The 24,666-nt window shown below is 45.1% G+C and overlaps 1 protein-coding gene across 6 annotated transcripts in view; it reads left to right on the forward strand.

Annotated features, from left to right (window-relative positions):
- The window catches only part of VIT (vitrin), a 91,273-nt gene extending 68,460 nt beyond the window's left edge, over window positions 1-22,813 (forward strand). For all 6 annotated transcript variants that reach the window (XM_016162517.2, XM_016162516.2, XM_016162519.2 and 3 more), the window contains 5 exons: window positions 1,309-1,456; window positions 13,647-13,750; window positions 16,334-16,560; window positions 18,132-18,645; window positions 21,531-22,813. In XM_016162517.2, the coding sequence (XP_016018003.2) occupies window positions 1,309-1,456; window positions 13,647-13,750; window positions 16,334-16,560; window positions 18,132-18,645; window positions 21,531-21,709 (1,172 nt within the window). In that variant the 3' untranslated portion in view covers window positions 21,710-22,813. The remainder of the gene's footprint in view (window positions 1-1,308; window positions 1,457-13,646; window positions 13,751-16,333; window positions 16,561-18,131; window positions 18,646-21,530) is intronic.
- Window positions 22,814-24,666: the final 1,853 nt, after the last annotated feature.

A 24,666-nucleotide genomic window follows, 5' to 3' on the forward strand; every position in this document is an offset into this window, starting at 1 on the left:
ATGAACCACTGCAAGATAGTAAAGCACATTCTCAGATATAACTTTTTTCCTTAATCTGTCAATTCTGTAGTTTCACTCCTTAATAAATATTGCTCAACAGTCCTGCTTAAAACTGTGTCAATTCATGTCCATTTCTTGCTTTCACTTTAAAAAACACCCTCACTGCCTGCAGAGGTTCTCCTTCTGCAGAATGGGAGGACTTCATCATGTGGAAGCAAGGCAACATGCAATGTAGGGAACAGAAACTGCAGAGCGCCCTTGGATGGTCTTGCAGGACTTAGAGATCCAGGCTTGTCTGGGCAGCTGCATCCCCCAACCACAAAGGGCAGCCCACATGTCCTCTTGAATGCAGAAGCCCAGAAATTCCTAACTTTACTCTCTTTCCTCCACCCCGCCACAGAACTCTGTTTTGAAATATTTTGTCTCCCAAATTGCAGTTGTTAAATAATTCATTCCTCATTTTTTTATTAATCAAAGGGCTATATACCTCCCAATAAGAACTTCTGATCAGCACTGAATAATTGGTTTTATCCTACTGAAATGATATCATTTCAGATGAGAGCAAAGAAGACACCCATTTCTATTAGTTTATGTGGTTTTCCTTCAATTCCTATTAGTGTTTGAAAAGTTGAAAATAGCTTGCAGGCCCACTATTCTCCCCACCTTCATAATAACCAGATACTATCCAGAACTGATCTAGTCATTATCGTAACTAAAAGGAGGGAGGAAGATAAGATAGCTACAAACATGTCTGTAAATATATGTGGATAATTTCTATAGTTGCTTTAGCCAGACAAGTGAGGGAGAGAAGATTGGTATCAATTTCTCATTCTACAAACCTAGCCCCTCAGCACTGGACTTAAAGATTCTTTCATACCTCTATAAAGACCCAGCACATGATTCTAACAAGTTAGAATGAGAGTGAAGACCATAAGCCCCTGAGACTCAGTCTTAGTGAATTCCCACATCTGAGCATCTGCTCTTATGTGGTCTGAGCCTGGGAAACCATTCTGGGGACCTTCCCAAACTTGTCCGGGAAATCACTGCTTTAGAAATCTATAACTATGGCTGATGCAGAGAAAGCTAAAACAGTTTTGGTGATAAGTACTCACCCAAGTGTCTAGGACCTTGATGCCCAGCAAAATCTGTTATGGATGTAAATAAATGAATACTCCCTGAATCTTACTACTTCTTTTCCCTTTCTTGCCATTAGAATTTCAGGGGGCTCTGGTAGAGAAAGAGGGGAGAAGATGCACAGGTGAATTCAATGAGAAGTCACCAGAATAACAGCCCTTTTCCATTCCTCAGACTGCAAAGTTGACTTGTCATTTTTAATTGACGGGAGCGCAAGCATTGGCAAACGCCGATTCCGAATCCAGAAGCAGTTCCTGGCTGACATTGCGCAAGCTCTTGACATTGGCCCTGCTGGTCCACTGATGGGTGTTGTTCAGTATAGGTAAGTGCTATTCTGATCAGAAACCAGGTAAAACCACATACTTAATTTTGTGCCACAAATAATACCAACATATCCTAGGACACGAATTCATTCTCTTCCCTAATATGAATGAAAATGAAAGAAACTGAAGCAGTCCAGATGCCATTTAAGAAATCTGAGACAAGAAGAGAACAGGTTAATAAACACCTGTAAGTAAATGGAATTTGCACTTGTGATTAGGAGAGAACATATTTATTTAGGAATTAGGATTCTGGGTTCAAGTCTTAGCTCCGCTGTGTGACCTTGAGTTAAGCCTTCACCTCTCTCATCATCAGTTTCCTCAACTGTAGAGCAGGGTGGACCCCTTTCAACTCTGACTGCTAGAGCATTTGTCTGAGGGGCTGTACCCTGTCTCTCTCCTATCCACCTAAAGGTAAGATGCCCAGACAACACGATGCTTTGGGTTAAACTTTCTCTTTCAACAGATACCTTAGGCCTTTACACTGGAACTGGAAAAGCTCACCAGGCAATGGGGAGACAGAGTGGGAAGGGGACTAGTCCCCATCACTCAGCTGAGCACCCAGGTGACTGTCCCCAGTTCATTTTATTATTTTAGTTGGGGTAGAAATTGAGGGTGCATATCAACAACCAATCTCAACCTTTTCTCTTATTTGGGCTAATAAGTCAACCTTATTTCAAATATGAATAGATTTCACCCTAAAAAAGATATACAGATATTGACAGATAATAAGCAAACAATGAAAAGATAAAGCAAGTACAAAACTTAAATAATAAGACAACTTTTGACCAAGAACCATTAAGGGAAGGATAATTACCTCACTTTCCACAAAGCACAGTTGGACACAACATGACATCCCCCTCCCCCCACGCAAAGACCTTCAGCTAAACCTTGGAAGTGGAAACTGGCATAGACCTTGGTGTCTCTGCCCAGAAGCGACAATCACAGCTTATTTGCTCCTCCTGAAAACTAAAAACATTCATATCTGACAACATCCAGGGAGTCCCCAGACCCTTCAAACACTTCCTGTGGATTTCTCAGAGCAGTATTATAACTCAGGTTGTTATATCAGAGACACTAGAATATTAATTTTTGGGCTGTCCAAAGAAATAACCAAAAACGCTCTCTTTTCATAAGAGCATGTAACATTTGTATTTTTAGAATTAAATTCCAGTAACACATTTAATATTATCTTCTATGCCTGTGAAGAAAAATTAGTAGATGAGTTAACTGGCATCTGTATATTATTAGAGTCAAATATATGAAAATAACCGACTCTCAATGTTAAACGATCTATCTTGAGGATTTTACCTTGAAATAGAAAAAGGGTTTTGGTCACTGTTTTCTTGTTTTCAAAATGTCAACCTATTTTCATTCCTATGTCACTTTTTAAAGACAGCAAATGGAAAGCAGGCTTCTCCAGGGAGGAAATGCAAGCGTTGTAGAGCCAGATGGCCCCAGTCAGTTTTATTGGGGGGGGGGGGGGTCCAAAGCTTGGTGTGTCATCTTGCAATAAAAATAGCTGCTTTTAAAGCTGCGTACACAAAAGTTTATAGCATCATATGAAAATTAGGTGATAAATATGTCAAGGAAAAGAAAAATGGCAGCGGAATAGTGTTGTGTGCTGTTGAGAACACAGATTAAAGAACACATGTAGCAGGGAAGGAAAAACGGTTCAAGAAAGACTCCTCCTCAGAAAAACCTTTTCCCTCATGTTTTTCTAATGTGACCACCATTTGCAGGGAAGGGTTTATCCCCAAGCTTTCCGGTTCCACTTTCTAAAAATGCCTTCGCTATTCATCTTTTTTCTATCCGAGGTCCTTACTAATGGAGAGCACGTAAGGGAAATGTGTCTGTTCTCTTTCACTTACTGCTCATACAAACGAATCACTCATTTCCACTCTCCTTCGGCGACAGGGTGGAGTGGAAAGCACAGGGAACTGGTGGCAGGCTATCTTGAAGTCTGCCCTTAGCTCTGCTGTGTGACCTTAAGCAAGTTGCTTAACCGATCCATGTAAGTGCTGCCGGCTGTAAAGTACGGGGTGGGCGGAGTGGATGATTTGCCAGGACCCTGCCAGCCCCGGCATCCTGCAGTTCAGTGACCCGCTCTGAACTCGGAAGCCATCCAGCAAATGAATATTGGGCTAACGGACTGGACGAGCCACCTCTCCCTTCTGGCCGCAGGTTTCGATTAGGTGGGGTGATCAATGATGACATGCACTGAGGTTATACATCCACCGGTGCAATGCGAGGAACGCAATGGATCGGAGCGAGGCGTTAGAAGGGTATGATGAAGCCGGAGGGGAAATCCACGTACCCAGCTGAAATTGCCTGGCTTCCTCACCTGGGTGGTTCCCTCCGATCCTTTCTTTGCCAAATGGTCTCTGTGCCTAGAGAGGGAGGCAGGAAAGGGTAAGGAGACAGAGGTAGATGCAGGAACTGGGCTTGTGCTTCTGGAAAAAGAAAAGCAGGAGGGGCTAGTGCTGGGCTGGCTGGGAAACTGACTCCTCTCATGGCTTTTGGGGTCCCCACCGATTCTAATGCCCACTCTACGAACCCCTGGGAATCACAGAGCCCTGTGGCCCTAGAAAGTTCCCAGTTCCTCCTTCTCGTGTGGTAGAGAGGAAATGAGGCTCAAATAGAAATGACCACACCATGGAGAACAAGCACTCGAAAGAGAGGCTGAGGCTGGGCAGGAGCTGGTCAAGGAGGGGGGACTCTGTACCTCGAAATGTCCCCTCCCTCAGGTTTCTCATGGGTCTACAAGGCTCTCCTGGAAAATTCCTTCCCTTGGTTTTCCTTAGGAGAGCTGAGTCAGGATTTAGACTTTTATGTCTAAATTTAGACTTTGAAATTTAGAATTAAAAAGACTCATAGCCATTAACAGAAAACAAAAGGCAAAAAGAAATAAAAATACAAGAAGCATAAAAATGGTCTGATTTACAAAATGCAATGTTCATTCTAAACCCTGATTCCTAAGTATCCTATGCAAAGATCTTTTGGGTACAAGAAACAGAAAACCAGTCCTGGTAGCCTACAGGAAGGGAGGCTTACATCACAGGACCGACAAGACATCAGGCATTCCTTCCTTCCTTCTTTCCTTGCACCTCTCTGTCTCTCTACTGGTCTACTCGATGCTCCTCTCAGCAGACCAGCATCATCCTCTGCCAGGCTCTTGGTTTCTGCTCCTCCATAACTTCACCTCGCACTGGCTCAGTTCTGCTCTGGTCCAGGACCACCGGGAGAACCTCGACCATGGTGATACTGGCATGCTCCCTCCCCCCTTCCTCATCCCCACCCCAACGCACGCAGAACCTCAGAACCCACAATTGCTCTCACTTTTCAGCAACTACAGCATTCCTTCCAAAATCATCATATACCTCCAGTAAGAAAGAGAGGTGGCATCTGGAACAGACTCAGAAAGGTTGAGTGGCTTTCCCAAGAACACACAGCTAAATGCATGACCACTGGGAAAAGGGCAGATGTTACATCTTGGGTTAATCCCTAAAATGTCAAACAAAATTCACTTCAAAGGAAAGATTTTGCTCATCTGCCCAGAAAGCTTCTGATGATTGAAGCTCTTCACCAAACTGAAGCCTGAGACACTGTGCCTGAACAAAAGGCCAAGGATCCAGCCCTTGCCTTGCACACACATTCTGCTTTATAATTATACGGCCAACAGGCTCGTGATCGCACTTAATACCTACCAACAGGCTAAATGAAGAAGAGCCAGAGCCAGTAACTCTTAGCAGAACTCCGGCAAAGAGAATGAACGAGGCCGAGTAGCTTGTGTTGTAGCTGCAGCCTGCATCCACGGGAGCTGAATGCCCCCGAGATCCGACTTCGTTTTAGTCCCGTTTCAGTATAAATGTAACAGAATTGTACATTTCCTTCTGAACTTTATGTTCAACCCTAGGATGTCAATATTGGAAAACAGTTTTAGAAAAAAGCGAAATGCCGGTGTCTCTTCATTTAAAAATGAAACAGACTTTTACTTGCTGGTGGTCCTGTGGCAGTGGCCCCGTATTTTAGGGAGGGGCTCTGAGTTGGGCTGTATCTCCTTTCTCTTAATTCTCAGCCCCAGAAAGAAGACCCTCAGCCATGCACTCAACGAAGCCTCCCTTTCTGCCCTCACCCCAAAAGCAGGAAGGAAGCCCAGAGGCCACCATGGATTAGCTAAGCCACCAAGTGTGGGACCGCCAGAGTGGAGGGAAGAAGTGAGGTGTCAGGTCTGATGCGGTGGGTGGAATAACAGTACCCCCAATCTGTCCACGGCCAAATTCCTGGAACCCGTAATTGTGTTGCCTCACCAGGCTAAAGGGACTTGTAGTGTGATTACGGTTAAGGACTTTAATGGGGAGATTATCCTGGATTATCCAGGTGTCTCAATCTGATCACATGACTCCTTAGAAGCAGAGAACCTTTCCCAGCTATTGTCAATTAGAGGGTGACGTGACTATGGAAGACCGATCAGAAAACTACAATGGTTGGCTTTGAAGATGGAGGAAGGGGCCATCGGCAAGAGATGTGGGCGGCTTCCAGAAGCTGGGAAGGGCAAGGAAATGGGTTCTCCCCAGAGCCCTCCCAAAGGAACACTGCCCGGAGGACATCTCAGTTTAGCCCAGGGAGACCTGAGTCGGACTTCTGACTCCAGAACTGTAAGCTAATAAGTGTGTATTGCTTAAGCCACTAAGTGTGTGGTCACTGATTACAGCAGAAACAGGAAACTACACACAACCGGCAAGGCCATTCGGTCACACTCTCTTGTGCCTCCAGCAGAGGAAGAGTGGGAGGCCCGGAGAAGGAAATCTCAGTGCCACAGGAGCTCAGAGCAGGGAGGCGCTGCCTGCGCCCTGACCTCACATCGGTATTTCCTGGGGAACTTTGAAAAATGCTGATGCCTGGGCCTCACCCCAGACCTATTAAACCAGAATCTGGCAAATACCCAGAAGGCAGTATTTTAATCTGTAATTCCAATCCGGAGCTAAGGTCGAGAATCCCCAACTTCCTGAGAGGGGAAGGGACAGCTCAGCTTCCCAGGTGCGGGGCGGCAGTGCCCCTGGGGAGGAACACAGGCCTCTCCGACTCCTGCCTGCGCTCGATTCGCCCCCACAGTCTACCCTGCTGTACAAGAACCAACAGGATCCCTGGACGGCCGGCATCTTCTGCCTGGAAGGGCTCTCCGGGGCCTAACAGCACTTGCAAAGACCCCACCGTGTCACTTCTTTCTTCTCTGAGACAAGCCAGTGAACCCTTGAGCCACACTCCGCAGGGACACACAGTCTCAAGGCTGAGTGAGCTGTGAATACGATTTGCACAAAAACCTTATTCCCCGCCATGCAGGTCTCCCGGAGGTACAAATAAAACGAGGGCTGCACTTGACTTCTACCACTTCACTCAGGTTCCCCTTGAACTCCCATCGCACATTCACAGGGCTCATCCCAGCCTCCCCACCCCCCATCCCCCATCATTCTCCCTAGAGCTCTAGGTCTCCGCAGAAAAGCAGATGGCCACCCCGGTGCACATTAGAACCACTTGGGGAGCTCCTGAAAAGTCCCAATGCCCAGGCCAAACCTCGGATCGATTAAATCGGGATTTCTGAGTGTGGGACCCAGGCATCATTAATGTTTAGAGCTCCCCAGGTGACACTACTGTACAAGCAGCAGTGAAGGCACAAATATTCCCTCAGGCCTGTGCTAGCCTCTTGCGAATCCCGGGCCCTGGCCCCTCCCATCTCTCCCAGGTTGCCAGCCCAGAGGGCCGCTTTTCTCAGCCTTTCTCTTCCCAGCTCTAGATTTATTCTCCTCTCCTCCTCTTGTCACTGGCAGCTCCACTGCGGATTTTCTTGATTCTTACAGCATCCACTAAGACACTGCCACACAAAGTGTGATCCACAGCGTCATCTGAGAGGTTGTTAGAAGGACAGGCTCTCAGCCTTTGCTTGGAGCTACAGAATCCGAATCTACATGTTAACAAAATCCCCAGGTGATTGGATGCATGTCTGAGTTTGGGAAGCTCTGTTGCCAAGACATCCCATGTCCCAGCACTTGCCAAGCCCCCTGACATGGTTACAGACAAGCGAGCCTGAGTTGGATGCTCCTAGGCCAGCTGATCGCATCCACATTTCCTCCAGCAGGAAGAGGCTTGCAGGTTAATTTTCTAGTTTCTGGTGGATGGGTAGGATTGTTGTTACTAAGTACAAAACAAAACAACAAAACAAAACAAAATGAAACATTCATCTAAAAACAAAATTTGATGATAAGTACCCGTGCTCTATCTCTGATCCTAGGAAATGTGAGAAAGACCAGTGTCTTTCAAAAGCAGGTGTGGTTGGCCATTGCTGCTCAGCCCACTGAGGGAGTGAAGGCAGAATCATGTCTTTCTAAGCCAGGTATTGCCTTTAAGGGACAAGTCTGCCACCAAACCTGCAGCCACGGGCAAGGCATCGCTTTGGGCAACCAGATTCACCCTAGAACTTCCTCCTGGTTTCACAGGCATGGTTCATCTCCATCACTAAGTCTCATTTTAGCCATTAAGAAAATTAAAAGGCTAAATTTAATATAATTAGTTTATTTTATTATAACCTTAAGGTGACATTTTCTCGGAGGAAACAGTTTTGAAAGGTTCCTGCCACAGAGAATATGATCAGTTAATATGTCTCTACTGGCACAAAAATTCATTTGAGAAGCTCATTTCATGTGACTGAAGTGTTAAGGGGTAAACCAGTAGACTATGGGACTTCAACTGAATGGGAACCTTAGGATTGAAAGGGATTTAGAGATTCTCTGGAATCCAGAGCTTCCCAAATGTTCCTGAATAAAACATTCACCTGGATACCTCGTTTAAGAAGAAATTCCCAGACCCCAACCTAGACCTACTAAACTGAGTTTCTTCCAGAAGGAAGCCTACTAACTTATATAGTTTCATAAATGCCTTGCAGGCAAGTCTGGTCCTCAGGGGGGCCTGATGACACTGATGGTCAGTCAGCCCCAGGTCCCTGCCCTCAAGCCCCAAGGCTTCCTAGGAATCACCTGTGCCTGTCTCCCCTAGGTGGTCTTTCGTCTTGAACACCCACAGGGCGATCATTCCTATTGCAAAAATAATCCTTTTATATGCACAGGCAAATTGTGGCTTTCCATAATGTCTCTTCATTAATCCTAACTCTTCTTCCAAACATAAACCAATTTTATATTTTCTCCTCAAGCTATAAGCATCTGTTTATTCCTCCTCTTATTTTCAAAGAAAAGCTTTGATATGGCTGAGGAAAAAAAATTTTTTTTTTAATGATATCTTGTTAATAAAATTACAAATTGAAAGGTAGTAGCATAAAAATATAGTGGCATGCCTCTTTGAACTTTTTAAATAGCCTCTATCTCTGAAAAGTAGGCAGGCTAAGGTGTTAGGCCACCAGCCCATACATCCTGAAAAAGGACATACACACCGTGTACCGAGAGCCACCGCATCTGCAGGTGAAAAACTTATCATTCCTTCCCATGATTTAACTACATTACAATTTAACAAGGATTTGTTGTGTGTTTCCCATGTACTAAGCACTATGCCATTTGCAGGGGATAATGATGTAAAATTCATCTAAGAAGTTTGATTACATTTTCCTAGATTACATTTTCCTGTAAGTCCCTTGGTGGATGGATGATCTCTGCAGTTTTGCCCCTAATCATAAATTTAGTAATTGGACTGAATTTAGAGGTCGTCCAATCTAACCTTTCAATTCATTAAAAATAAATAAATATGCTAGAGATTTTGTTCTTCAGGACTTCGCCATCTAGTGTGGGAGGCAATATTTTTAAAAGAAATAACATGAAATAAAATTAAAAGCATCTATTCATTGGGCATATGAATACTTCATCTCTCTGCCTCTGGAGATGGATTCATCTACCTCTACGACGTAACAGAGGGGCAGCGTGATCAGTATGAAGCTCGGAGGCAGAGTATTCAACTTCACTCGGGATGATCCAAGGCAGGAGAGGACATTTGAGCTTGCTTGCTTTATTTATTCTACAGTTATCTATTATCCCCTGCATGCTAAGGACTAGGGATAGGAAATACTAGGACATAGTACCTGTTCTCAATTAAGTTACAGTTGATCTTCATAATCTGCAGATTCCATATCTCAAATCCACCTACCAACTAAAATTTATTTGTAACTCCAAAATCAATTGCACACGGCACTTTTGCAGTTATTTGTAGACATGCAGAGAGGTCACTTAACATACACACATTCCCAGCTGAGATCGAACAAGAAGCCGCCCTGCTTTCCTGTGGCAGCTCTTGTACCATAAACACGTGTCCTTTTCACAGTCTGCTTTGTGCCACATTTTCCATGTTTTTGTGCTTTCTGTTGGTGATTTTGCTATTTAAAATGGTCCCCAGTCAAATGGGTGAATGTGGTCAAAAGGCTGAAACTTCCACTTATAAAATAAATAAGTCCTGGGGACGTAATGGACAGCATAGTGACTATGGTTAATAATACTGTATCATAGATTTGAAAGTTACTAAGACAGTTGTCACACACACAAATGGTAAGTATGTGTGGTGATAGATGTTAATTAAACTTATTCTAATCATTTCACAACATACACATGTATCAAATTATTATGTTGTATACCTAAAACTAACACAATGTCAAATGTCAATTATACCTCAATTTTTAAAACTAAACAAATAAAATGGTCCCTAAGTGTAGCGCTGAAATGCAGTTTAGTGTCCTCAGTGCAAGAAGGTTGCGATGTGCTTATTGCGAAAATGCAAGTGTTCGATAACCTTCCCTTAAGCATGAGTTATAGTGCTGTTGGCCATGAGTTCAGTGTTAATCAATCAATGATTCACTACATTCAGAAAAAGACAGGAAATTTGTTGATCTGTATGTGAGTCTGCTCAGGAAAATACTAAAGTAACATCTATAGTACAAGTTGAAGTTATGAAAAAGTGGCTGAACTTATGAATTCATGAAATGACAACTAATTTTTTAAAAAAGCATAGTGGATAGCTTTGTGAGGCTGAAAGCAAAGAAATGTATGGTAACATTACCCAGGGTCAGGAAAATGTTAAGCCTTTCTCAGATCAGGTTTTATTATATAGAAATATTGCATATAATTATTTGTAAGAAACGTATATTAAATTGGGTGTCTGCAAACAGAAACATACATGAATCAAGTTTATGTATTGACCTATTGGTGCAAATGCTGTGACCGAAGGCCCACAGGAGCCTAACCCCATATTTCCTCTAAGAGCAATGGCTCAGTATTTGCTGATTTGATGTTCACAGTGACTTTATAGAGACACTACAAACAACAGAGACGCCATTGTTTATGCAGTATGGGAAAGAGATGAAAGTCCATACTCAAAGATAGAAAGGATGGGCGAGATACAAGAGATATTTAAGAGGTGGGTCCGACAGGACAGGGCATTTGATGAAGAAGGTGTCAGAGTGTGTCAAGAATGCATACTGCTGGGATGACTAAATGAGTCAGAAGAGGGACTACGGAAGGGAATGCGGGCAGTTGGGTGGAGCAGGTTTAGAAGATAAATGACTTCAGTGTCGAAATAGCAAAGCTGAGGTAGCTGTGGGCTACCCCCACGTATCACAGGGTGCCTTCCAGGGGGAGATGTATGGAAGTCATTGTGCATATATCTGGGGTTCAGTAGAGGACCAAGCAGTGTGCATGAAACAGCTGCCGGCATGTGAGTGGTCAGTGAAGTTGATGATATCTCCCACGGAAACACATGAATTAAATTGGGATGCATGATGGCAATGGCACTCTGGGGAATACCAGCTTTTAGAAGTAGAGATGGACAGAAGAAGAAAGAAGACCTCTTTGTTTCTTTAATACTGTTAACTGAGTACCTGCAGGTGCCACATACTGTGCGAGGTGTTGTGAGTTAGAGAAAGCTGAGTCAGGCTTAGAAGCGGTCAGCTGGGGATCAGGGACACAGGTAGCTGGAGCTTGGAGGGTGGACACAATTTGGGTTTTCCAGATGAAGGAATTAATGAGCAAAAGGGCAAAGCAAAAAAAATCAGGAAACAGTGAGCAGCTCATTCTCAGTAGAATATAGTGTGTGCGTGCACACAAGAGAGAATGAACATGATAGGTTGGAACTAAATTATAGATGGGCTTTGGAAGCTGAAATGTGAAGTTCAACAACAGCAGCCTCTGATGAGTTTTGAGCAGAGGGATTCTGCAGTCGGAGCTGAACACGAGGATGTATTCTCTAGCAGACACACATACAAACGGTATTGCCGAGAACCAGCAAGAAGTAAGGGGGCCTAAACTCAGGGAGTCACCATAGAAATGCAGAGGAGGGAGTAAAAGCAAGACCGTATATAGAAGAATTTGTGGGACTTGACTGGCAGGCACTGATGGGTTCTAAGTACGTAAAGATGGAGTCCAGGTTTTGAGCCTGTATAGCTAGGAAGCAAGTGAAACATTTACTAAAATTGGTCTGTAAGAATATAAATGTGAAAGCCCTTGTACTTGAGGGAAAGAATATAACCATGAAAGCAAGAGAGCAATGTCACTGATTCCTCCTCCTTTGTGACCTGCCGGTGGGGCTGTATTACTGTGGCCTCTGTTCATGAGGCTTCACACTTAGGTTGAGAGTAAGGTCAAGTAGGCTAAACACCTGCATTTCTCCATTCTACAGTTTGCTTTGTTGTTGTCTGTTTTTGTTTAATCCTAAACTAGAACTCAGTTTTCATCTGTTAGTATTTCACCTGGTTGGGTTTTACCCCAACATTCACCTTGGTTGAGCTTATTTTACACTTTTCTTTGTCTTCCCTGAAGGTAGCTGCTTTGGTTTTGTCTAAGAAGCAGCCTGTGCCTCTCATATTCACTAATACAGCGAAAGATAGAGGCGCCTCTTTCCAGCCTCTTCACGAGAGGCTTTTTTCTCCTCTAATGTAGATCACCTTGAGATAGCTAAGAAGATCAGAAAATAGGGACAGAGTAAGGGGAGGGAGGAAACGGGGCAGACAATGTCTCCTCTCAGGTCCTGGGACCAGCTCCTAGGTGACTGCACTGCCAGGTCCTACGATGGACTCACTAGGACGCTACTGTAGGCCCCCTTGGGAATCCCCTTGAAACTGCCTGACACTGCTTCTTCCTGGATCCACTCCTGGTGTTTGTAGAAAGGCTATTCTTAAAAATCTTCTACCTCTCCTTAGGGACGTAGTAAGCTGTGGCCGGGACTAGCCACATAATTTACAGGGACCTTTCTTCAAAAATTTTTAAGCATTTCAGGATGGCAGCCCTGAACCAAGTGCAGGCTCCCCTGGAGTGTGGGGGCCCTGTGTGACCTGAGAGGTCACACTCCCACGAAGCCCCGCCAGCAGCTGAGTGTCAGCGCTTCACGAGGTGGGATTTTACTGCACATCCGCACCTCATCCTGGGTGTGGGCGCACACAGCCACCTGACAGCACCCTCATCCCACCCCGCACGCCTTCCACCTGCTCATAAAAGGTTTTCCACACCCTCTGCTCAGCTGCTCCCAAGCCTGTTCGCATAATTTCCCCAAAAAGACTCCTCTCTAGAGAAGGAAGCTCATTCTGTTTCTCCACTTAATTCACTCCACCTCCTCTCTCACTATCTTTTTTTAGGCTTCAATAAAATAGATGCTGACCTTTTGAGTGAGATTTGAATATTCTCACACAGTCACAGGAGCCACAAAATGAAAAAGGTGAAGGGATGTCTTTTGCTTGACACGAGTGTCAAGACGCAGTTCCAGTAAGAGGGGTAACCCAAGGAGTGGCTAACAGTAGAGATGTTCTTCCTGGAAAGAAAGGTCTGGGGTCAGCCTGGGAACATCCTTACACTTGCAAAATCCCACTTGACAATGGTTCTGCTCTTTAGCAATATGAATATACCTAGATAAGGAAACTGAAGCCAAGAGAAGTTAAATGACTTCTCAAGGTCACACAGCTAGAAAAAATGGCACAATCAAAACTAGGACCCACAGCTTCTGATGCAGAACCCACCCACTCTCCTCTACATACACTGTGGACGAACCCAGTCCTTCCTTCTCATCATGACTTCTGTCTACACTGGGGCATTGTATGAGTTAAAGCTTAAGCAGCTTCCATTCTATGCGTATGTAAAAGAATCAACTATGATTTCTGCTTTCCTCCAAAAGTAATAACTTTCCATCGAATTTTTATTTCTTGTTCTGACTCTTCAGTGACAACCCTGCTACCCAATTTAACCTCAAGACTCACATGAATTCCCAAGATCTGAAGGCAGCCATAGAAAAAATTACCCAGAGAGGAGGGCTGTCTAATGTAGGTAGGTATGTGATCACATTTAAAGCATTCTATCTTACTACCATGGTTCTCTTTCTACATGATCATCTTCTAATATTCCATATAGGAGGAGGAAATAATAATCCATCAAGAAATGAGTCACACTATATCTGTATCATATATTCAGGGGGTAAGAATCATCGTCACACACATGCTGGAGAGTTCCAACATGCCTGATTCTTTGGGGTGACAACATTCTTCAGGATAAGCAGGGCCACTATTGTGACTGTTTCCTCGTTGGTCTTCAATCATCTACTATTTAACATTAAGCTTCCTAACCAGTTCCATTTGGGAAGTCCCACAGCGCCCCTTGGGAATCTTGCTCTAATCAGTTGCTGTTATGGTGATGACTATACCAAGAGGTACATGTCCTTTGCTTTGAACTGAGTCTCCTGTGATGTTTGAGCCTCTGGGCAACAGGGACACCAGAAATCCAAGGTCTAGTCTTCAGCTGGCAGTTCGAGAAACTTTATGTTATCATTTCACCCAGAGGTAACTGGGCATTAGGAATCAGTTTCACGCTAACCAAGCTCAAAGGCTGCCAATGAGCTATGCCCATGTATAAATTTATAAATCGTGGTCTGGCTTTGGAGACCCAGGAAGGGCTGATTGTCCACTTCCCAGGGAACCTGTCTCTACCATCGAAGTCCAAGGAAATGGAGAAGTGAGCCACAGTCACTTGGCATGGAGCACTTGCGGGAAGATTCTAGGCTGTTTTCAAAGGTGGCTTCTAAAGGCTTCCTGCAGACCCAGGACCTCCAAGGACCTGCCTCTTTCAAGATCAGGAAATCACTTTCTTAACTCTGCCACCATCGTCTCTTCAGGAATCTGCTTCAGCCAGGAAGCCACCATGATTAGGAAGCTTCTGATACAGCTGCCAGCTCCAAAACTATGCCTTGCTGGCACCTTTCACACCCACAAAACAAATGCTCTGCATCTCACCACCTCAACACCAACAAAGCTGCAGCCCAAACAGAGGCACCTGCCCCACTTTCATCTTCTAAATCTCAGGCACCTGCATTAATTCAGGAAACTAAAAGAAATTCGGAACTGTGAGGGAGTCTCAACAACGTAGTTTTCAGATTCCAGCCTCTGCTTTCAAGACATGCTGGATGGTGGATGGAATGTGTTTGGAGCACTAATTGACCATGACCTCCAAATTTAAGATTGGGTGAGGTCAAGGTGATCTTATGGTTCCCTGTGTTCAGTCTACAGGCATCTAATATTAAACCAGGGGGGGATTGCTGGGTGCCTTGGGGGATATTATCCCTTGGCTATAAAAGCATTTCTCAGCAGCCAAGGTTTTCCTGTAGGAACTGTGTTCTACACAGCCAGGTCACATGGGTTCTCCAAGACATTTCTCCAGCAACTGCATATGTAACCTTTTGATTCTTTCATTTGACAGGTAAGATTATACTAGCCAGTGGAGCCAGGATGCTGGCCCAAACCAGAAAAGCATTAAGTAATGACATTAACCCTAGTCTCAAGAAGGTAGTTCTTAGCTTTTATCTAGACCGAGAACTCCTTTGAGGATCTCCTGCAGGCTATTATCCTTCTACCCAAATAGATACTCATACATGCAAAACATTGTACAACTTCAGGGGACTTATGAATACACATCCCAGTGCCCTAGGGGTCCACAGAACCCAGGTTAGGGGCCCTGTCTTACTGTTTGCAGCTATGCTGACTGTAGGGTGACCAGTCATCCCAGTTTGCCCAGAAGCATATGGGTCTTTCAGTGCTAAAACTGAGGAAGTCCTGGCAAACTGGGACAGTTGGTCACCCCCGCTGACTCGGAAAATTCCTCAAGACCCAGGACAGTACAAAATGTATGCTTGGGAAAGGAATGTTGGAAGCTTCAATATACCTCACAACAGTATTCTCAGCAGAGAAAGATTGTTGTCATGGAAATCTAGGCACAGAGACATGGGGTGACATGCCTAGGCCCACACAGCCAGTAGGTGGCATGGCCAGGGCTAAGACACAGTCTCTCAGTTCTTAGTGGGAACAGCGCCTCGTTGGCCAGCCAAACCTGTGCCCTCGCATGGAACTGAACAAAAGGTACCACTGAACGCTGGATACTGCCCTCCATACCCAGCACTCCTGGAGCACTGGGCTCACCCCAAGCTGCAGGGGCCAAGCAGAGGCTCCTATCACTCCAGGTCAACTCCTCCTGTCCCACGCTCTGAGAGACAAGGTGGGGCCGGCTTAGGGGCTGAGTGTGGTTCTAGCACCCAAGCAGAAAAGGGACCCCTTTTGTTCCCATGACAGTCATTCTCACCTGCTTGTTGGTCCCTAAAGCTTTATATATATATGAGAGAATTAGATGTTTAAGGGTTAAAGTAATACTGGAGAAGGAAGTGGATAGTAGTAACGGCTGCACAACACAGTGAAGGTACTCAAAACCACTGAACTGTACACCTAAAAACAATTGATGTGGTAAGCAAAGAAACTAACAAGGGAGAGACTGAGGGTGTTTTTCTGAACCTCTTCTTGCTGCTGTGATCTATTCCTATAATTGTAATCAGCATAATCACTCTAAGCATGAGTTTTCTTTTTCTTCCAGGCCGGGCCATCTCCTTCGTAACCAAGAACTTCTTTTCCAAAGCCAATGGAAACAGAGGCAGTGCTCCCAATGTGGCTGTGGTGATGGTGGACGGCTGGCCCACGGACAAGGTGGAGGAGGCTTCAAGGGTTGCAAGAGAGTCAGGAATCAACATTTTCTTCATCACCATTGAAGGCGCCGTTGAAAATGAGAAGCAGTACGTGATGGAGTCCAACTTTGCAAACAAGGTCTGAAACTCCCCAGAGACCCACCAAAGCAAGGATCCCCTGCACTTTGCAGAGTTGTAACAGCCTCCCAGGCCATGTTTCTCATTCCTTCAAATGGGTGTTAAGTTCACTTTTAGGTAAGACAGCCTCCAGTGCAGGACTAGTACCTCTGAAACCTGGAATGACACTCTTAAGGCAAAGCCCCACAGGTACCTGGTAAACTGAGGCCAGCACCGTGGGAGGAGCAGAGTCTCCAGGATCTCACATAGAGGCTCCTCTCACAGTGCGAGGGGCCTCAACCAGGCTGCCCAGCGAGCCTTCACACGAGCACGCACATGGGCACACATATACTTGCTCACACACACATGTGCATGTGTGCACACTGCAAATTAACCAATCAATAGTTAAGGACAGGGGGATATTGAACCAGGTCAGAGAGATCATGTTTTCAAACACGCTCTTGTGCTCCTGCTATGATTTCCACAGGCGCCTGCGCTCAGGCACTGGTCTCCTGCCCACGCCCAGCACCACCGCTCTGACTTTGCTGGGGCTGCCTGGTGGGGAGCCCTCCTCTCTGCCCACCGGCTAGAATTCAGCTCAGCCCCAACACTCATCTCAAATGTCACCTAGTCCATGGAAAGTTCTGTGAACCCCATTTAGGTTTTTCTAAACCAATTAAAAATATTTCCTAGGCTACTTTTAAGTCATTTCTCGTTTTAAAATAATGTTTTAATTAGACGAGTTCATCTGGAGTCATCGGGTCTGTGACCTCTGGAGAGGAAGTGGCAAGGAGGAAATGTCACACTCGCACAACACCAGCCCGGTCTCTTCCAGGGCCACAGCGCACTGACTGGGCTGCTCATTTTTCCTGGACTGAGCTTGGGCATAAGTAAATAAATACTCATTGCCTGAAGGCAGGGCTGTCTGGAGAACAATGCTTGAGTTTCAAAGGCAGAGAGATTTGTGTTCCAGGCTCAGAGACTTAGGGATGTCCCTTCCCAGCTGGCCCTCAGTTCATTCCTTCATGACAGGGAGATTGTAATTCCAGTGCATAGGATGAAGGTGGGATTTTAATGGGAGAATCTCTCCAAGAGCATCTAGTGCAACACCTGATACACGTGTGGGACCCCTTCTCGCTGGGTACAGGGCTGCTCTGGAAATAGTTCTTTAGCTATTTCTCATGTGTCCCCAATCAAAACAAAAGCTTTCTCTAATCCTCTCAAGCGCTGGTGCTCACCAGTGCCAGTCTAATGGCTGGCCGTCAGCACAAATGAACTGAGGAATCTGCAGAGGTATGAATATGAAGCTGTAAGCAGTGCTTCTTCATCTGTCCCTGTGGATTTGCTTAACAGATGGCTCTCCACTAAACGGACACCCAGCTGAGGGAGCAGGAGTGGGTCCAGAGATAGCGTGAGGGGTTCCTGCCCCAGCGAGTGCCCAACTAGGTGAACCGAGATGAAGAAAAAGCTTTAGGAGACGAACTAGTGCAGAAAACAAGAGTCCGTTTGCTTCTTCCCCTGGCCGAGGGTAACGGTCACAGACTGGAGAACTCAGCCCCTGACCTAGTGGGCATCCCTCCCTCTGTCTTCCAGGCCGTGTGCAGGACCAATGGCTTCTACTCGCTCAGCGTGCAGAGCTGGTTCAGCCTCCACAAGATTGTGCAGCCCCTGGTGAAGCGGGTCTGTGACACGGAGCGACTGGCCTGCAGCAAGACCTGCTTCAACTCAGCCGACATCGGCTTCGTCATTGACGGCTCCAGCAGCGTGGGGACGGGCAACTTCCGCACCGTTCTCCAGTTCGTGGCCAACCTCAGCAAAGAGTTTGAGATTTCAGACACGGACACGCGCATCGGCGCCGTGCAGTACACCTACGAGCAGCGGCTGGAATTTGGGTTCGACGCGTACAGCACCAAGCCAGACATTCTCAATGCCATCAAAAGCGTGGGCTACTGGAGCGGTGGGACCAGCACGGGGGCCGCCATCAGCTTCGCCTTGGAACAGCTCTTCAAGAAGTCCAAGCCCAACAAGAGGAAGTTAATGATCCTCATCACTGACGGGCGGTCCTATGATGACATCCGAATACCAGCCATGGCCGCCCATCACAAAGGTAAGCTGGTCTTCCCAGCCAGTCCGGCGCTTGGCAGCCCTCTGACGCTCGGTGGGCGGGTGGGCCAAGGAAGGGGCTGTCTCTTTCATGCACTGGTTTTGTCTACCACCTAATAGGATGTTCAAAACCACAGGGGGTATTATGAGGGGTATAATTAAACACCGCAGGCCCCTCTGAGCAACGAGGAAGGAACATGGCAGGGAGCAGCAAGGCGGTTTCATGCGCTGGCAAACCCGAGGCCTGCGATGACAGGGAACGTCAGCCCTCTCCTTCGCATCCTGCGCCCTGAGTCAGTGCGCAGGAAGGTGCGACGCCTCGAAAAGGAATTTGACTCTTTAGTCTCTATTGAAGACTAAATTTGAAGAAAACCGATGTTTTCAAAGAAAAGTACTATTTTGGCAATTAGCAGCTAACTAGTTGTCAGGGGGTTAAGGAAGACCTCAAAGAAATGTTCTTTCGAAATATTTAAAGCGACATTTCCATATACAAATTTATACAAGGGCAACAGAGAGTTTAAAACCATGAAAAAAAAAGAACGAGATATTTTTATACATTTTTAGAAAATCAGTAACATTTAATGCCTCTTGCACAGAATCTACGTATAATCACTGTTCTGAAAAGTGTCATATCACAAAAGTACAACCAACCTAAAGAAAACCTCAAGTGATGCTAGTGATGATAACAAAAGCAAACCACGTAGTCGGCAAACACCAGCATCCTACAGATAAGTGCTAGTGAACAGTACTCACTCAGGGCAGGGGTAGTTTTCTTTCTTCTTCTTCTTCTTCCTTTTGTTCGCAGTACCTCAGGTATTCTTTAAAGCTGTTTATACTTCTTCCTGAAACGAGGAAGGGCAAATATGAAAAAACAAGCCTTAAAACAAACAAGTAGTTCTGGAAACCAAAGGAACCAGACACGAGGTTCAGGCAAAGGTTTCCCAGTGATTTACCCCAGTGGAGCCTGTGGGGCATATTCATAATGGTGGAATGGTAGATGGCCAGCGTGCTCACGTTAGCAGAGTGCAGATCGTTTAAGGCTCAGAAGCAACGTACCCAAAATTCCAAAGTGGGTGCTCAGAGCCAAGGGGGTCAGCTTTTAACTGTAAGACTCCTCTACTTTCTCCAAACTTCTGTCCCCAGCTCATGTTCAGCTCCACTCTCAATTATTTTTCTACATGTACCTCCTGAAAAAGATGTCCTGGGAGCTATAAGGGCTGTCATATCCTGGGTGGCTCTAAAGAACTAGGACCAATAGATGCAAATTACATGGAGGCAAGGAGCATTGTGTCCCTGGAAATGTCCGAGCCAAGGCTGGGTGAGCATCTGTCAGAATCACTAGTACAAGATTCTCTACAACAAGGGTGGACTTGAGGATCTGAGAAACTAAATTTCTAACACTGTTTGCACTGTTTTTATTGAGCAGAAATGAGGGCTTAGTCTATGCCAGCCCCATTCTGCAGCAAGCTGTTACTCTGCCACTTGCCAGCCTTTTAAAGCCCAAAGCTGGATTTTCCCAGTGTAGACAAGATTAAGAGAAGACACTGAAGAGGTAAGAGACCAGCAGCATAAATGCAACTTAATGAGGGACAACCATGCGAGCTGTGATGGCTCTCCAATCAGCCGGACGAGGCACTCAGAAAGACACCAGAGATGGTGACAAGCCATTGTGGGCAGTTGGGAGAGAGATGTCTGGGCAGGAAGGCCATACCCAGGCTCTGCCCTCTGTTTCGCAGCCATCTTGCTCACCCTACTCTGGAGAGTCTGAAGGGGGCGTGGATATAGTCTTTTGCAGAGTAAGGTCACGTACCTGCTGACCAGATGCCCCCAACCCAAATTGAGAACCATACACCAGGCCGTTAGTTAGTCACCCAGTTTTCCCACTGAGAACAGATGCTTTGTCTCTGGATCTACCCCTGCCCCCTGGGGCTTCCGGTTCCCTGTTACAGTCTAACTCTTTTAATCTCACTTTACTCTTTCCCACTTGTATTTAGATATCCTCAAGTCTGTCTTCCTAAACACTATTTTTTAAAAATCTCTTTGGCCCCACGTTCTGCTCCCGTTACCACCTGCCCCTCCCCTGTACGGCTGCACTTGTGGAAAGGATTAGCTATGTGTGCTCGTCCCTGTGTCTTCATTCCCTTTTCACTCTCAACTCACAGCAATTCATCCGGTTTCTTTGGCATCTACTACCGTGACACTGCTCTCTCCAAACTATCCATGTCTTGTCTTTGTTTTTTCTAAATCCAATAAGCACTCCCCCCCCCCCCCCACGCCATCTTTTATGACTTCCCTGCAGCATTGAATATGGTTGGCCACTTCCTTATCTTGAAACCCCTTCTTCATGGCAGTGACGGAGCAGATGCTGGGTGGCTATCTCTCCAGATCCTTGTGGAAGGATTTCTGCACTGGCATGAATTTAGATTCTGTGGCTTGTAAAGTCACTCTCAAGCCTAAAGTGATTGAATTCCACTGTTCTAGTTAAAAAGATCTTGAACTGACTTTTGATGCATGTAAGACTCTCTGAGATTTTGTTTGGCTCTACACACCAGTACAGCAGGCTTGTGCCATGTGGTGTGAGCTGCATGGCAACAAAAATTTCACTTGTCCCAAAATATCATCCCTTTTGCTGCTCCTAGATATAAAATTCTTATCATGCATTTATTCCATGTTGTCTTTTTTTCACCCTCAAACGACTATAGAGCTAGCAAATATATCAATTTTGTTACTTTTGGCATAGAGCAGATGTCCATGCTCTGGGGCATATTTCTGATTTTTGGCTTTGGTTGCATTTCAATGCAACAGGCAACAGAGCAACAGGAAGGCAAGGATTCATTAGCAGGACCTTTTCTTGGGCATTTTTGCTTCATCTAAACTTTGTCCCCACAGGAGTGATTACCTATGCCATAGGCGTTGCTTGGGCTGCACAGGACGAGCTGGATATCATCGCCAGTTACCCTGCCAAGGACCACGCCTTCTTTGTGGACGAGTTTGACCACCTCTACAAATCTGTCCCCAAGGTCATCCAGAACATTTGTACAGAGTTCAACTCACGGCCTCGGAACTGAATTCAGAGCAGGCGAAGCACCGGCAAATGCCACTTTCCCGACTGGCTCTGGGACCCCCTGTGCTCCACGGGGCAGCAAGGCCCATGGGGCTGGGGAAACGATGTGCCGTTACTATTCCTTACCAGTGTGGTGTTTCATACTTCAAAACTCGGAGTTAGAAAGGTGATCATAAATCTGTAGAATGAGCCAGAATGATACATCCTTCTGAGGGTGCTGGGGATTTTAGACTTTGACAACTGTGTTCAAAATAACTATTCAGAATAGAGTACAACACTTATGACAGGCTTAACCAAAGCTTTTGTGAGGTTATTTTATTTTTTATTTCTCATTAGAACTCTGTAACTCTCAACGAGTTTCATTTTTGTCATGACAATATAGGAGTTGCTTAATTAAATATTTAAAAGAATTTCGTGTGATCATTCTGACTGTGTCATGAGTAGTGTTCGCAGGCTTTGTGGCGGGGCCACCACCCTCTGCTCTTCTTGTTCCCCAGAGCACTTGCTGTGCATTCACTCCTGGTCCAAGGTAACAACACATCCACGGGAGTACAGAGAAAATGTGGCAGCAGCATGGCTTCTCCTGATTAACCTGCTTCTCTATTATCTAAATCACTGTGTTCCTGTAACCTCTAGCTTTACAAACAGGCGGGAAATGACCCAGGAGAACCAAGTTGATTTAAAAGTGGTGCATTAGGCTAGTACAGACACTCAAGCTGCACATTAGAATCATTTGGAGACCAAAACACTTGTTCTCAGGCCCCATCTCAATACCAGCAAAATCTGAGTCTCTGGGAAGGGAGCCTGACGTCGGCCTGTTTGAAGAGCTCTCTGGTGTTGATGAAATGCTGCCAGGACTGACAACCACCGAGCTACCTCTGAGCAGGAGTGTTATAGCTATTTCCTGGGAGAGCCCTATTTATGCCTGTTGTTCAGGATCCCATCCAGTTTGGCATTTGTCCTGGATTTTTCATTTGTTAACTAGCTATTACTATTAATAGTTGCATTAAAATGAGCTGGGATCAATTTGGTCAAATTCCATTTTTTACGTCTAGCTTCTGCCAAGAACTCATGTGCAACAGGGAAACATTTAAAAGAATCATAAATAGAGATGATTACCTGACAAGTTATGTTTTGTAAAAATGAGTGTTGAACAATGCTACTCTGAATGGAGGCAAAAAGATAGCACCTGTGTCAATACAAAAAAATATTTACATAAAAAATTTTGCATTGAAGATATTCATTTAGCACAATTTTTATAGAGCTTACCAAATCTCTAGTACTTGGAGAGGGAACATATCAATTGAAAGTATTGTTGTCTACAGAAAAGAATTAATTAAACATGTTAGCAATTTAAATTTTATTAACTATTCATTTTACTTTGAAGACAAGGCAACTGCAAACAAATATGTTCAAAAACTTCGAAATGTAAAAACTATCTTCAAAAAGGAAATTCTTATAAGGATACCAGCAACACACTATTAGTGAGTGACAGATTCAGCTAAGAAACTAATTAAAGAACTTGAATATGTAGATAATCAATATAAAGGAATTTTTTTTCAATGTTGCTTCAATGTAAACACACGTTATTTTAATTTTTTTAAAGAATAATTTTCTTTTGGAAAATAGTTTTGAAATATAATTATTTTGTAGGGGGCTTAATATAAAATCTATCTGTCATTAATAAGTAAATATTTCCCAAAATAATATTATTTTGGTATCCTTTTTTATTACAAAATTGTCCCAGTTTGGAAAATAAATTATATGGTCACCCTAGTTATAGATATTATAATTTTGAAGCTAAATGAAACCTCCTCAAATGGGCCCATTGTCTGTATGCCGTCAATAAATATTTGAGTGTGGAGGAAAGCAAGATGACTGGGGTGCTCAGAGGCTATGGAATTATCAAAATGTTCTATCTCCAAGTCACCAGAGATAGTGACAGAACTCAGGATAGAGAGAAATAGTGATCCAAGCTCTGGTATGTTCAGCAAATGAGAGAAGAGAACTGCGAGGTTGGGAGAGGGCAGCAGTGACGGGGATGGAAGGCTGAGGCTAGGTCTTCAAGGGAGCGGGTGCTTCGAGGGAGAAAGAAAGGGAGATGGGAAGAGCAATGGGGGTGAAGAGCGGAAGTACCCCATTCCAGGCCTGACACCCATGGAGTGAGGGAGCACAAGCGGCCTCCACTTGGGAAGCTGCAGAAGACAACCAGCTTTCAGGTAAATGGGGGCAAGAAGGGATGGGGGCTTTGGGGAGCTCACGGACAACTGAGAGCAGCTCCCTACAATGCAGCGGGAAGGCTGGGGTGGGAGTGGAATTGGATGAGGTCAGAGTTTGCACCAAGCAGTTTGGGTGACGTAGAAGACTTAGATGTAAACACTACCTTGCTCAACCTAAACTGTGACCAATACTGTTGAGCAGCACTAAAATCAGGCACTAGAAACAGAACCTTAGAGACAATTCATGCCAAACCCTCTGATGGCAACAAAGAAACCCAGACCAGAAGAATGTTGTGCAGCAAATATGAAGGAACAGGAGTAGGATTCAGATCTTCTGTCTTCTAATCTACTGACTCACTTGACTGCCTTCTTGGGGTGCAGGTGGCGGGGTCAGAACCCTAGCCCCAACCCCAGACCTACCCAACACACACACACCTGGTTCTGCACACTCCTGGACTCTGGTCTAGCCTTTGCAGAACTCTCTGGGCCCTGCAGACTTGGAACCAATCTCTTCCTAAGGTGGTCTCAGCAAAAAAGTTCTTCCACACTCTTTCTCCTCTAAGTCAATCAAAACAAGCAGACAAAGGAGCATTGGGCCAGCTTCTCTGAGTGCATATGATGTCTAAACTCCACTCAATTATCTCACCTCTCAGGAGTTAGAGCCCTTTGAAAGAAGTTGCTTCACTAAAGCTTTTGCAACAAGGCTCTGCTAAAAGTTTTCAACCTCACTGACAGGTTCAGA

The sequence above is a fragment of the Rousettus aegyptiacus genome, unplaced genomic scaffold (assembly GCF_014176215.1).
Source record: "Rousettus aegyptiacus isolate mRouAeg1 unplaced genomic scaffold, mRouAeg1.p scaffold_m13_p_7, whole genome shotgun sequence".
Classification (NCBI taxonomy): Eukaryota; Metazoa; Chordata; class Mammalia; order Chiroptera; family Pteropodidae; genus Rousettus; species Rousettus aegyptiacus.